The sequence below is a fragment of the Mus pahari genome, chromosome 2, assembly GCF_900095145.1.
Source record: "Mus pahari chromosome 2, PAHARI_EIJ_v1.1, whole genome shotgun sequence".
NCBI classification, from domain to species: domain Eukaryota; kingdom Metazoa; phylum Chordata; class Mammalia; order Rodentia; family Muridae; genus Mus; species Mus pahari.
This window is the reverse complement of record NC_034591.1, coordinates 26,898,024-26,912,588: the sequence shown is the minus strand read 5'-3', so window position 1 is coordinate 26,912,588 and position 14,565 is coordinate 26,898,024. Positions and strand designations below refer to the sequence as shown.

Here is a 14,565-nt window from a genome sequence, read left to right as displayed (position 1 = left end):
TTAACTCTCAGGGTTTTGTTTCTTCCCTAGTTTATGACGCTGAGAGAAACCGTAAGAGTTTCTATCTTTCCCCCTATTCTGTAAAGAAATGCATTGATTATTAGATGTGTTGGTACCTAGCGTTGGCATGACGTGCTGGAGAGGCAACTAGACAGGAGGCACAAGTCCCATCTTTGTCCTCAATGATTTGTGGACAACCTGGGGACAATCAACTAAGTTTAATGAAGGGGAAACTCTTCATCGAGAAAGAACGGCACTATTATCTGCCTTCCCAATCTTATTCAAAGGATTAAATGACGTTGGCAAATGTAAAACCACTTTGTGAATAATAAGTAATAACAACAATAGCAAACTGTCATCATTAATGGTTTTGACTCCCACCTATGCACCAAGTATATACAGAGCATTTGCATACTTTGTATGCAATCCTATCTTCCCATTAGCCTTACAAAAGCCATTATTACCCTCACTTCATATTGAGAAAAAAGGCGGAGATGGCTGAACAACATATCCAGTATTTACAAGAAGAACTGAGATTCAGTCCTAGTTATGTGGGCTTCAGAGCTTTATGATATCCTGCCTCCTTACATAAATCTGTTAAATTCTAGAACTGCAGAATGGAATTTGGAAAACCGGACCGAATGCTGTTCAAAACTTAGTTCTATATAATTTTTTCTTATTGAAAGGTAAGCATAGTCAATAGTGCTTGCAAGTCCACTAAACAGCTGAGACCAGCAAGAGAATGGGTGGCCATTCTTACAAGAATGTAGATTGCCGACATGGTGCCAAGTGCCAAATGACCCCATTAGATGAGGATGTGGGGACAGGACGGTATTAATTAATAATAATGTGAAAAGCCAGCCAACAAACAAAACAAAACAAAACAAAACAAAAACCAACTACCAAAAACCCCAACACAAAAAAGGTACAAACCCAAAATATGTCTAAAATACCCCACTGATGGATTTAAGTATGTAATGAAATAATTCACATGACTGCAACTCTGCAGTTAGTGGCCAATGGGTATGTTCAAAGCTATAACTGAAGATAGCCATAAACTTATTTTCTCTAAGCACAACTCTGAGTCTACATTAGTTGGATTTAGAAATACTGACCACTCATGTTGGTTAACAGTAAAAGAGAGGCAGAGAGTGAGCTAAAAGAAAGAAATGTATATTCTTAATTACCCACCCGTACCTGCTACCAGCAGAAAACCTACTGGCTTCCTTTTCTTTGTCTTTCCATTTCTTCCCCTTGTTGGGATTCCTTCGCAAAGGTGCCCTACAATAGCAGCACACAGTCAGAGAGAGAAAGGTAACCCCTTTAAATATTCCCTTACAGGGGACTACGTTTTTAGAAGGAGGTGCTTACCCCAGATCTGCAAACTTCTGCTTAATTTTTCCTTTTTGTAACACGAATGAACTGGATGTTCTTAGTGATTTAGGATATTTGTCATCTTCTAGGACATAGACACATAGGGAAATGATCAGTTATTTTTATATTTTAAGCCATAAATCAAAAGTTGGTGTATCTCAGAATATAAGAGTGTTGTCCAAATTCTTTAATGTGTAAGAACATTCTGTCATTCCTGTTCAGAAGACAAAGGAAACTCAGCTATGATGGGGGCATTCAGCAGAGCAGGGACACCAGCTTCACACATATGGGGACAAAGGAAATGACTAAGAGTAAATGCTTTCTCTTCACAGCAGGTGTGGTGGTGACTTGGCCACATCACTGGCAGTGAAGGTCTGAGTTTCATCTTCCTTGGTTTCTTGGTTTGGGCTTTATCTGTCTTTGGCCGTATGACTTAACCATTTTAGGTACTTCACCCTAACCCTAGGAAACCACAGACCCTTCTGGGAAGAGAGTAAAAAGAAAAGGACTGTGCGCATGGGGAAACTGAGCAAAAAGGCAGTGCAGGAGGGTGCTTGTGAAGGAGAAGCTGGGCAGTGGTGGGCAGATTGGTACAAGAGCCTTGACACTCGTGAGGCTTAGACAGTACTGAGAAGACAGCAAACCAAAGCCAGTCACGGGGCTCAAGACTTCATACCACATGTCTTATCACAAACAGAAATACAGAGATCAGATACACTGCATGGGAAATGTGATTAATTTCTATTGGAATATAGGAGATACTGGGTCAAGAGAGAAACCCGGTTAAATCTCAAATGCCAATAGAATATATCACCTGTTAAGGTCTGGAAGCTTCAGAAAGCAACTGAGAATAAAGATTTCCTCTTTGAGCTTGCCTGGGCTAGTGGCTCATGGCCAATTCTGGGACCGGGTAAGGCAGAACCTGGGGGCACAGCAGAAGCCAAATATATGTTTTCAAGGTGCTGTTGAAGAGCTAGCTGGAGCACAACTGTCTGGCCTATCATGACACCACAGATGCCCAAGTCTTCCAAGGCCTTGGAGATGACTGAGCCATACCTCGGTGAATGAGGGCTGGTACTCTGCAGGGAGCAGCCACGGGGAACAGGACATGAGAAGGGGGTTTAGTATGATATTTCTACCAATGGCATGTGTCCCAACTTTGACAAGGGGGATGAAACTCTGCAACAGGAGTGTTGGGTATGTGCGCACTTCCATCTTCTTCTTCTTTTTTTTTTAATTAATGACTCTTTTCTTTAAAACTTATTTTATTAGATATTTTCTTCATTTACATTTCAAATGCTATCCTGAATGTCCCCTATACCCTCCGCAAACCCTGCTCTGCTGCCCACCCACTCCCACTTCTTGGCCCTGGTGTTCCCCTGTATGGGGCATATAAAGTTTGCAAGATCAAGGGGCATCCCTTTCCAATGATGGCCGACTAGGCCATCTTCTGCTACATATGCAGCTAGAGACACGAGCTCTGGGGGTACTGATTTGTTCATATTGTTGTTTCACCTATAGGGTTGAAGACCCCTTCAGTTTCTTGGGTAATTTCTCTAGCTCCTCCATTGGGGTCTCTGTGTTCTATCCTATAGACTGTGGGCATCCACTTCTGTATTTGCCAGACACTGGCATAGCCTCACAAGAGATAGCTATATCAGTGTCCTTTCAGCAAGTTCTTGCTGGCGTATACAATAGTGTCTGCATTTGGCTGCTGATTATGGGATGGACCCCTGGGTGGGGCAGTCTCTGGATGGTCCATCCTTTTGTCTTAGCTCCAAACGTTTTCTCTGCCACTTCTGTCCTGGGTATTTTATTCCCTATTTTAGGGAGGAATGAAGTATCCACGTGTTGGTCTTCCTTATTCTTGATTTTCTTGTGTGTTGGAGATTTTATCTTGGATATTCTAGGTTTCTGGGCTAATATCCACTTATCAGTGAGTGCATATCAAGTGAGTTCTTTTGTGATTGGGTTACCTCACTCAGGATGATATCCTCCAGATACATCCATTTGCTTAAGAATTTCATAAATTCATTGTTTTTAATAGCTGAGTAGTACTTCATTGTATAAATGTACCACATTTTCTGTATCCATTCCTCTGTTGAGGGACATCTGGATTCTTTCCAGCTTCTGGCTATTATAAATAGGGCAGCTATGAACATAGTGGAGCATGGCGTACTTCCTTCTTAATTGCTAGTGTTGGCCTTTAGCTTTTCCTTTTATTCTTTTCTTTTTATGTCTAGGGACTTGTCATGGAATGATGTATAGAAAACAGACATCCTAAGACAATGTTTAATGAACCTTACAGATTATTTGTTTGTGATATTTGTTTACTTCAGGATACATTTCTACTCAGACAACAGGGCACATAGTTACTATCCAGAAGTTCAGCTCCAAAGGTCTTAGAGCAGCACAGGACACAGATATTCCAAGGTCTCCTAGCTATGAGGTTTTTGTCTTGTTTTTTAATGGTTCTCAGGAGATTAAAATAATTTTCTGAAATGTACATGATGAAATACAAGAGTTAGATATATGCCTGTGTCAAAAATCCACTTCTTGCTTCAAATGTTTATTACAAATATTTGTATCATTATTCTTTTCAGTAACTGAGTTAAACAGGCATAGGTATGACACATACCCATTAAAAAATAGGTATCTTCTATGGTGATTTTGCTAATGGATACTTTTTTTTAAAGCAGCTTTTCAATTTTCTTGTAATAGAAGCCAAAGAAACAAATGAAATGAATTCTTCCATATTAATCCTAAAGAACTCTTAAGGGTTAGGACAGTGCCAAGTTAAAAGGAGCTTGTTTAATTATTTTCTGAATTAGAGGTAGCTGGAAGACATTTAATGAGTGGGGAGATGAAGAGCTGAGATAATCTTCCTGAAGACTCTCTGTAACCTGTTAGTGATGTAGTATTTGGACATCTTAAGACTAAGAGCCTGATTCTGCCCATCACAGAGCTTGCTGCTAGGCAACCTCACATCATTATCTCATACATTTGCTAAGAATGTTTTAAGGAACATGGAAACCATGAAGCAAGATTAAAGAATAGTGTCTTTTATCATTTAAATATACATATACATGTATGTGTACTCACACACACACACACACACACACACACACACACACACATATATATATATATATACATATATATATATATATATATATATATATATATATATGAATGTTTAGTCTGCATAAAAATCAACATAGGTCAGATATGAGCTAAGGAAAGGTTATTACTATATTTTTGCATAATTATTTATTTAGTGTTGTGTTAGATATCCATTAGGTTTTAGGAATTGCCCCAATATGACCTTTGTTATCAATCAGAAGTTTGGCACTTCAGCTTTAGACTTCAGCAACTGGCTCATGTTTTCTAAACTACTACATGCTCTATGGGCACCTGAGTCCGAAAGTCCTTCCTAGATGCCATCTGTTTGATAAGACATCTGACTGCCCCTTCTTACATGATGGGAATGTCCAGATCTACTTCCCTGACCTGGTTTCTCTCTTGACCTAGTATCTCCTATATTCCAATAGAAATTAATCACATTTCCCATGCAGTGTATCTGATCTCTGTATTTCTGTTTGTGATAAGACATGTGGTATGAAGTCTTGAGCCCCGTGACTGGCTTTGGTTTGCTGTCTTCTCAGTACTGTCTAAGCCTCACGAGTGTCAAGGCTCTTGTACCAATCTGCCCNNCACTGCCCAGCTTCTCCTTCACAAGCACCCTCCTGCACTGCCTTTTTGCTCANTTTCCCCATGCGCACAGTCCTTTTCTTTTTACTCTCTTCCCAGAAGGGTTTGTGGTTTCCTAGGGTTAGGTAGGGTGAAGTACCTTAAATGGTGAAGTCATACGGCCAAAGACAGATAAAGCCGATTGGCTTTTACACCCAGTATCACTAGCTTGAAGAAACCAACCCTTGCATCCACCGAGACAGCCCATTCCTTTGAATCTCTGTGTGTCTGTTCACACCAGCACTCTACCTTCTGCATCTCCTTTCCCATCCTTTTGTAAGTGACTTGATAGACGGAGAGTAATGGTGCCTGACTGAAAAATCTAGACAGTCAGCAGCGACTACACTGTCTCCACATTCCAAAAGCAGTGGTGAGCCTGCTGAAAGACACTTCTAGCCAGCAATCAGGAAGACATCCCCTCCATATGGGCCAGAGAGTACACACTTTATCTTTTATGTTGGGAAGATGTTCAATCTCCCTCTCAAGCATTATGCTTTGCCATGGCATCTTGAAGGGATGCTTATGTGGCTGAAAAACTGTGGCTGCATTCTAGGAACTTTTTTTGTTGCACAACTGGTGGCTGTTGTGTTTGGCTGGCCCATCCGGACGGCAGCATTACTTGTCTGGGGAGTCAAACTTAGTAATGCATCAACAGGTTTGTTGAGCATTAATTATTTGCCACATACTTTTTGTTTCGCCACTAACTACTTAACTACTAAGTCAGTCACAAACACTAAGGCACAGCGCAGGGGTAACAGTGAAAACCAGTGTGGAATGCGGAGTGCACTGTTAGCTAACCACCGTATAGACATGAGGTCAAGTTTGTACCTGGAAGCATCATAAAGCCCTTTTTAGTTCCCTCACTGAGAAGGCAGTGAGAGGGAAAGGCCATATGCTGAGGGTGCCAGACAGAACCACACCTAAATTTTTTAAGTCCTTCTCAGATGAGTGGATCTGTCTCATACAGCAAGGAATGCCAAGAGTTACAGAACCTTATGCTCTGGAGTTATATTTCAATGAGGGAACATCCCATTCCATTAACGTTTGTTGCATCAGCAATCTCATCAAAAGGGAGCATAGGATTCCTTTAATGTTTGAATGACACTGAGGTCTGTGTAGGGAACTGGGTGAGGAGCCCTGAGGCATGTGAGAAAGCTTTAGAGGAACGGGCAGCTCAGCAGCACACTAATGGCACACTTTGAGAACACAGCCGGTTAATTTGATTTTAATTTTATGCTCACTGAGTAACTTTCTGATTTATGAATCCACTACCTAGGAGAGAACGGAATGACTGAAGGCTAGTAGTTACCCTGACAGCTGATCCTCCCAGGGTAAGAAAGAAAATGACTCCTTTGGTATAGAATGTTTTCAGAGTTTTTGGCAGCATGATCCAGCACACTGAGCTTGATTAGATGTGTGCATTTTATTGAAATTGGGGATCTTGACACCTGATGACCAGAATCTGACAGCCAGTGGATGAGAGACCTCTGGGTGACACCGTCCAAGGCGCAGAGATAATGAGATTAGAATGCCAAGAAAGCAAAGTCTTTCCTACAGGTCTGTGGGGTGACAGAGTTCAAGAGAGGGCAAGTCTACCAGCAAAGAAGCCTGGGGTGGGGTAGGGAGAGAACGAACTGAGAGTGCTCGGTGGGCTGATCTGTAGAGTCTGGAAGGTAATGACAGTAAATCAGTAAGCAGTACTCCTCCATAGCATTAACAGCAGTTCCTGCTTCTAGATTTGTGCCCTGAGTCCCTTGCCCTGACCTTCCTGGACAATACACTGGAAGTATGAGATGAAATAAACCTTCCCCTCCCCCCAGCTGCTTTTGGTCATCATATTTGATTCCGACTGCAGAAACCCCGATCTAGACCATATGTTATAGGAGGCCTCCCACTTGTCTGCTTATAAGTTAGTACTAAATAAAGGTCAGTGAACTGATTTGCTCAGTTACCCAGCAGTCTGGTTAGCGCAGGAGAACTGAGGAAGGGAAACCCAAGATCTCGCTCTCTGGAGAAGAAATGTCCTGTCCTCTTCTTTGGTTCTGGTTAATTTCAAAGGAGACACAGATAAGACAGTACCGTGGAGGTGGAAATGTGTGCATTCTCCTGCACTGTGTCTGCTAAGGGCCCAGGAAGGTTCACATCTGCTTATTACTCTACTGCCAACTTCAAAGCAGTCATCAATTAGAAGTAAAAGGCAGAGGGAATCCAGATAAGACTGCGCTGCCTTTGAAAGTCCCCATGAGTTTTCCTGGGCAAGGCTTCACTCTCTGATCATTATGTCTTTAGATAGTGAGTTGTGGGGCTAGGACACAGTTCAAAGGTAGAACATTTGTCCAGTGTGTGAGGGGCTCTGGTTCCAATCTCTAGCATTGAAAATAACCAAACAAAGCAATGGAAGTAACAACCCGGCCCTATACAGAGCAGATGCCCTGTCCCGTAGCCTCACACAGTGGGACTCCAAGCATCAGCAGCTCCAAAGGACAAGCTTCCGCTTTGGCCTTCTCCCAGTAACTACCTGTGCACGCTTAGGAGATGGTGGAGAACTTCCAGGAACTCGAGCTCTGTGAAGGTGCTATCACAACCACGCTTTGATTAATCAAAGGTTTTGAAAACGTTTAATCATTTGGGAAGTAAGCTGTGATGCTGTTTGTTTTTGTTTGTTTGTTTGTTTGTTTGTTTGTTTTGCCTCCACTAGTGTTCTTTGCTAAGCACAGTGTCTGCCTCGTGGGCAGCTTCTGAAGAGCTGTGAGCACGACTTGGTCTTTGAAAAGGGCGGGGGGGGGGGTCCTAGCAGCTTTCAGACAGAGGCAAGGGAGCCCAGGAGAGTGCTGCAGGAGAACTCCAGTGCTGGCCACAGTCCCAAGGCTCTGTGGCCTGTGGGGTCAGCTGGAGCTCTGTGTTCAACCCCTGAGGAACTCTCCAATATGCAGTGACATGCCGCTGTGCCCAGAGTAGGCGTGTGGTGCATTCCAGGGCTGCTGCTATCTGGAAGAGCCTCTCCACCTAGTCCGAGGAGCTAGTCTCCTTTTCAGATCATATAAAAACCAATGGACACCTTCTCTTTGGGGGAACTGTGACTTGATTTCTTCTGTCTGCTTTTCACTTTTTAAAAAGGAATCGGTTCTTTGGAGTTATTCGAATACTAAGAGGCCATCCATTAACTTTGTATGTTCAGTGCTTTTTGATAGTTAAAATCCAGAATATTTCTGTCATAGGCGTAGTCTATGGTAAGAGTCAACAGAACAGCCTGTTGCTCCTCCTCTGCCCTCAGCATTTATGACTGAGGTCTCCTGGCATTGCTCCTGCTGCCACTTCCTGACCCTGTTGTCCCAGGCAGCACACTTCATTTGCCACTCCCATTTGCAACCCCAAATTTTGTGTATACCTCTAAATAATCTGCCATCTTTGCTCTCTATAAATATGACTAGACAGTTCTTGTAATCTTCTTTACCCTATCGATGTCTTGTCCCTGCCATGTCTGTGTAGTTTACTCGGTTTCCTGCTGTATGGGGATTACACTGATCCACTGCAAGTCATTTATTCATGTCTCTTGTTTTATTTTTAATCACACAGCAGGGTTGCCATAATTAATCATTTTCCCTGTGTGTGTGTGTGTGTGTGTGTTTATGTGCATGTGTATGTGTATGTGTATGTGTACATGTACGTGTGTGTATGTGGAGGCCAGAAACGGAAGTCAGGTGTTCTTCTTCAGTTGCTTTCCACCTTCTTCACTAAGACAGCGTGGATCACTGAACCTGGAGCTCAATGTGTTGGCTGGACAGATTGGCCAGTGAACTCCAGGGATATGCCTGTGTTCACTCAGCCAACTGTGACTGTGGATGAATGCCCCCAGGCCTAGCTTGCACCTGTATGCTGGGGGTCAAAACGTGGGTCCACAGACTTGGGCCATCAAGACATCTCTCTGGTCTTGACTATGAATATATTTCTTAGTACACATTGTATATATCATATATAATTTTATATGATTCTTAATAGACAGATATAGGGTTTCACTTAGATATAAACACATATGCAGACTTGTTATTTAAATACATGTATATATTCATAGATAGGTGCTAATATTATTTGTACAACAAAGTTTTAGAGTCATGTAATTAGTAAGAGTACATTTTTTAAAAATGGAAGTATATATATATATATATATATATATATAATTTCTGTTCTGTATATTTGTATAAATTACATACAAAAAATAACATGACCAGTACTACACTGTTACCTTAAAGGAATATCTCACATGTGAAGTGGGAAACCTTATGCTTTATACTTCTTTGCACTGTTCAATTTATCTAAACACACAAGTATTGCTTTATATTCCAAAATTAAAAGACAGTGGGTCAGTAGTTAAGAGCACTGCCTACTCCTGTAGAGGACCTGGGTTTAATTCCCAGCACCCACATGGTGGTTCATAACCATCCATAGCTCCAGGTCTGGGGATGTGATGCTCTCTTCTAACCTTTGAGGGTGTTGCTTAAATATGCAGGCAAAACGTCCATGCCCATTAAATAAAAGAAATAGTTGTAAAAGTCAAGTCTATCAATACCACTTTGGAGTTCTGGCTTCAGTAGAAGCGCCTGTTGGGCTCACGACTATGGGCTCTGCGTTTATCTTTACTGTGCCATCCTGTTGCATTGCAATGCATATCACTGTAATGAGTATTATAATGATAACCATCGAAATCAGTACTAGGAAAACTTTATTGAATACAAATCCATCAACTGCTAATTTTTACCATCACTCGGACATCACATCTCCCCTCACGTGGTTGTTAGTGTTCATGGAAACTACAGGCGATAGTGTACACAACCTTTAGACCATTTCTAGAACATTTCTGTGATCGTCAATTTGGGGAAGGATAAAGGGATAAAAGTATAAACTGGCAGGCAAAAGTAAAAACAAATGAAACAAGCTGCACAGCAGTGGGAATTCTCTTACTCCTTAAGACCTAAGAAGGAAAACAGTGCTCTAAGCTTGTATGCCTATGAGAAAAAACTAGTTTTACACCATACATCCAACAGAAGGGGAAGAACAAGACAAAACCCACGTACCTTTCTCTTGTAACGCTTTCTCAGTGGCTTGGTGGTGGCAAGGAGAGTCTTCTGTGTCATGATCAGATGCTGAAGGCGAGGAGGATGAAGTGTCTCCCGAGACAGAGGAGAAAGGGTCCCTTTCTGGATGCTGGGATCCTCCTGGAGACTCAGTCATGTGGTGGGACGAGAAGGCCCTAGGGCTCGTCACGGGGGTGAGGAGTGCGACACCACACTCTGATTCTGGAGAAGAAACTCTCCAACCCTTGGGCAGAAGCGATTTGGTAACATATGTGTGGTTATAGTGTCTGAGGGCTGTTGGTATAAGAGGTCATAGAGCAAATTTATGCCTGAGTGGCAGGACTGGGTAGCGTTTACTTTGAAACGGCCTCGCCTTTTCCTGGGAAAGGAATTTTTATTTGTTGGCTTACCGCCGAGAATGCACAGTTCATAACTACTCACCAACTAAACAGAGCAGCTAACACAGGCACCTAAGGTATGCAGAAACGATGACTGAGATGTTCATTATTTTCCACTAGATTAAAACAACAGCCGAACATCAAAGGCACCACTATGAAATACGGCAATGTGGATACTGCTTTTGGCTACCTTACTGAATGGAGAAAAGGATTTAGGTGACAACCATATAGCAAATTGAATACAGATCTAGGAGACTTCCTTCCAAGTAAGGCGCAGATCAGCGAAACAGCTATCTCGTTCAATAAACACACTGGTGGGCAATGATACTCTGCAAGAGTCTGCCAGCCACTGAGTGCTCACCTTCCGCTCCAGGCTGTCCTCCCCATCAGTTGAGCTGACGCTGTCGTAGAGCCGTGTCCTTGTGGGCCTCTGACGTCTGTTCTTCACAGAGAGCTGGGCCCGGGTTTTCAATGCTTTCGAATCCAGGCGCTCTGTCTCGGGGACGGCTTCATTCAAGTCTAGGGAGAGTATTGCAAAAGAATTGGTGAGAGAAAATGGTAGAGAGGAGGGGAGGGGGACCACAGACCCTGACACCCAGCCACTGGCTATCAGTGACAAGGGGGACAGAAGCCAGTTTTTCCAGCTTGTCTAACAAACCACAGGTGACACCGTTTCTGCAGCACACTATATAAAGCAGAGGCGTGCCCTTGCACGTGGACACACATGTTGGGGCGTTTGATAATCACAGTTACAAGAGACCAACAGACTCTATGGATGAAGTCCACTTGCCACAGTCAACTGTGGGTAACAGAAGGTGACCATGAACACAGAAATTCCCTAATAGGCTGAGCCACTCTGGTCTCGGTTGTCTGAATATCTAATTTATTTCCCTTTGAACTCTGTAAAAAAGAAAGAGAAAAAAACTAGAAGAGAATTTATTTAATCCCAGCAAATTTAAGTTAAACCCATTTCCCTAAAACAAGATCTGGTTACAAAGACAGACCAAGGGTTGAATTACGGAGTGTGTAACTCGTGGCTCTGTGAAGGGAGAAGGACAGGACAGCTTCTCCTGGCATTAGGTTCCAGGCTATAGTCCAAGCCATGTGTTGATGCCTCTCTTTCGTTTCTTTCTCTGAATACTCTCTCTTCTCATTGAACACTACATTAGCTTTCCATAGAAAAATGTTTCCATCTTTAAGTAAAAGGACTTCAAGAGGAGGAGATGGTGAGGGCCTCAATACTTATAGGCAATTCTTGATCTCATAGGGGCCCAGGTTCAGTTTCTAGCACGGACACGGCAGCTCACAATCATCTGTAACTCCAGGTCCAGGGGTCTGATCCTACTTTTTACCTCCGGAGACATCAGACACATATGTGTGGCACATATGTGTATGCAGGCAAAACATACACGTGATTTTTTATTTAAAAAAAAATCTAAAAATTAAATAGACAGACAAAGAGTGAAGGGAGGCGGGAAGATGCAAAGCAAAACAACCACAGTAACAGATAAAAACCACAGCATCAGCAGTTGGGCGTGGCAGAACCTGGTCGGTATGCCAGCACTCCGGAGGCTAAGGTATGAACACCGCTCTGAACTCAAAGCTGTCATGTGTGAGTCTCCGTAAGAAAACTCAAACCCAACAAAGGATGAAAAAGAGGTGGAATAAAAAGTGCTACCGAGAGTCTTTCTGTGGTCCTCTTCAACGGGTTCTTGCCATTTGTAATGTTGTTAGGTGTATACGGGGGGGGGGGAGGGGGGAGAAGAAGTTTAGCTACGAATATAACGAACGACTAAGGTAGTAGAATATGAGTATTGATTAGAATGGAGTTTATTTGGAGTGGAACTACTCTTTACATAGATATACTTGATCACTTGCTGTAAATAAAATCGTTTGATGATTAATCACATTGCTTCTTTTCAGGATGGCAGTCATTAAACAAAGTCACTTTCAAGAAATTAAGTGACCCTGGATTTATATTACTAAAAATAAGCCAATAACTCCGTTATAGAAAAGTAATATACACTTGGACCAATAGAAAAGAATGTCTGTCAACTGTCATTAATTAGTACAGGCTATTTCCAGATATAGAATTATTTTAAAGATATGCTCTAAACATATTATAAAACACAAGCATTAGAAGGACTTCATATGGTTTCTCTTATTTATAACAGTGGGCACTTGGCATACAGTTCTACCAAATAAAATTCAGTGTACTTTAGTCTCAGGAGACATTGTGGCTGAATGACAATACTTACAGAAGGTTGGTCTTTTCATTTCCTATACTCGAGTGAAGAGTGAACTCTCAGAGAAGTCAGGCGACTCAAGCAAATATAAAGAATAACTGGATGCTTTCTAATTAGGACTCTCTACTTTTACATGCCAATGGAGAAAAAAAGGTCACCTTCGTCACTTTCATTTCCTTCCTCCAATAAAATCTGTATTTGCGACTGCCCATTAAACGTTCATCAGTTGTGATAACTGGGAGAGAGTCAACCCTCCACTCTCTAATTGCACATAAAGATGCTGAACACCACGCAGATGGAAGCAACAATATAATTACAAATAGCACAGTTCACGCACAGCTTCCATCTTTTCTGTCTCAAAGTCGGATTGCATGCTCTGTAATGCAAAGCACGGTCGTACATGCCACCTCATTTGTCCCTCATTACAGACTCACAAGACAACAAGCAAGCACATTGTTTCATCTCCTGAAGCTCAGACACTGGAGTAGCTTGCCCTTCTCTACACAGCTCGCTGATGAACTGCTTTGATTCTATGCTCTGTCTCTCAGGCTACTAGCGATCCACCCCAATTTAGTTGGTATTGAAAAGTCAATACTGCAAGGTTATAATACCATAGATATGTGTTTTAAAAGTTCCACAATCATAGGTGCTCGGACTAGTCTAGAAAATTCAGCTCTCCAGCATCTACTCCATATGTTTACTATAAATAGTGTGGAAAAGGGAAGGCTTGTTGAAAGCTAGAGACAGATTCCCTCACAGATGGTTTTATGGTTTGACAACAATTTTGGTTAGTAGATGACAAAAGAAACCCCAGAAGAGGTGCATATCCCACGTGTGTAAAGATAGTTCCTTTGGCAATAGAATCCTCGCTTTTAAACACAGTGTAACATCCCACCCACAGGACTACAGAAGTCACACCATTGCTTGTAGTGAGCAAAGGAAATGAAGGGAATGAAATGAGGAGACTGGAGAAGGACTTAGTGGCAGGCATAAAACTGTGGAGACAAGTACAGACTGCCGGTCCTGTTACTAGAGAGTAGCCTGCCTAGTGCCGCTGTTAGACAACCCTGAATGGCCACGTGGACCTGAGGACTGTCTGCTTCAACATCCCTCATCATAAACTGTGCCTAGGAAAGATGCACTTAGCTCACGTCTGAGAGGCAGTGCTTTCATGCTGTTACCTGAGTGGCCCACAGCACATTGCCCACAGTGAACAACTTCTGAGAGTCTAAATCAAGTATCAGACTTTATTGCAGAGATTATGCATTACAAACCATAATTTATTTTCCATCCCGAAAAGTGAACTTTATTTATTTATTTTTTTAAGAACCAGAGGAGTGGAGTGGTACTAAGAACTGTCACCCTGATAGCACTTACACAAGGGGGATGCTAGAAGGAACACTGTCTACAAGAAGATGTACAGTGATGACAGGTAAGAAGAATCGGTGCCTGGATACATAAGGAAGGGGCTGCTGGGTAGCCAGATATCTGCATTGCTCATCCATTATCTGTTCTCTTCTTCCACTATGCAATTTAAGAATCACAGTATCACAACTCAGAAGAATCTTAGGATTCTGGTCAACTTTATTTCTCATAAACGAAGGCTGAGGGTCAAAGGTGGCCTCTAACTTCACTAACACTTGCACTGTATAGTTCATCACTAACACTTGCACTGTATAGTTCATCACTAACACTTGCACTGTATAGTTCATCACTAACACTTGC

General features: G+C 42.2%; 1 protein-coding gene across 12 annotated transcripts in view; it reads right to left on the bottom strand.

Annotated features, from left to right (window-relative positions):
* The window catches only part of Ppp1r9a (protein phosphatase 1 regulatory subunit 9A), a 265,351-nt gene that overhangs the window by 19,913 nt on the left and 230,873 nt on the right, over window positions 1-14,565 (bottom strand). For 8 of the 12 annotated variants that reach the window (XM_029534515.1, XM_029534538.1, XM_029534541.1 and 5 more), the window contains 4 exons: window positions 10,956-11,113; window positions 10,197-10,440; window positions 1,372-1,459; window positions 1,198-1,281 (listed from right to left, as the gene is read on the bottom strand). In XM_029534515.1, coding sequence (XP_029390375.1) covers window positions 1,198-1,281; window positions 1,372-1,459; window positions 10,197-10,440; window positions 10,956-11,113 — 574 coding nt within the window. The remainder of the gene's footprint in view (window positions 1-1,197; window positions 1,282-1,371; window positions 1,460-10,196; window positions 10,441-10,955; window positions 11,114-14,565) is intronic. The other 4 variants (XM_021190961.2, XM_029534546.1, XM_029534545.1 and 1 more) reach the window with 2 other exon arrangements.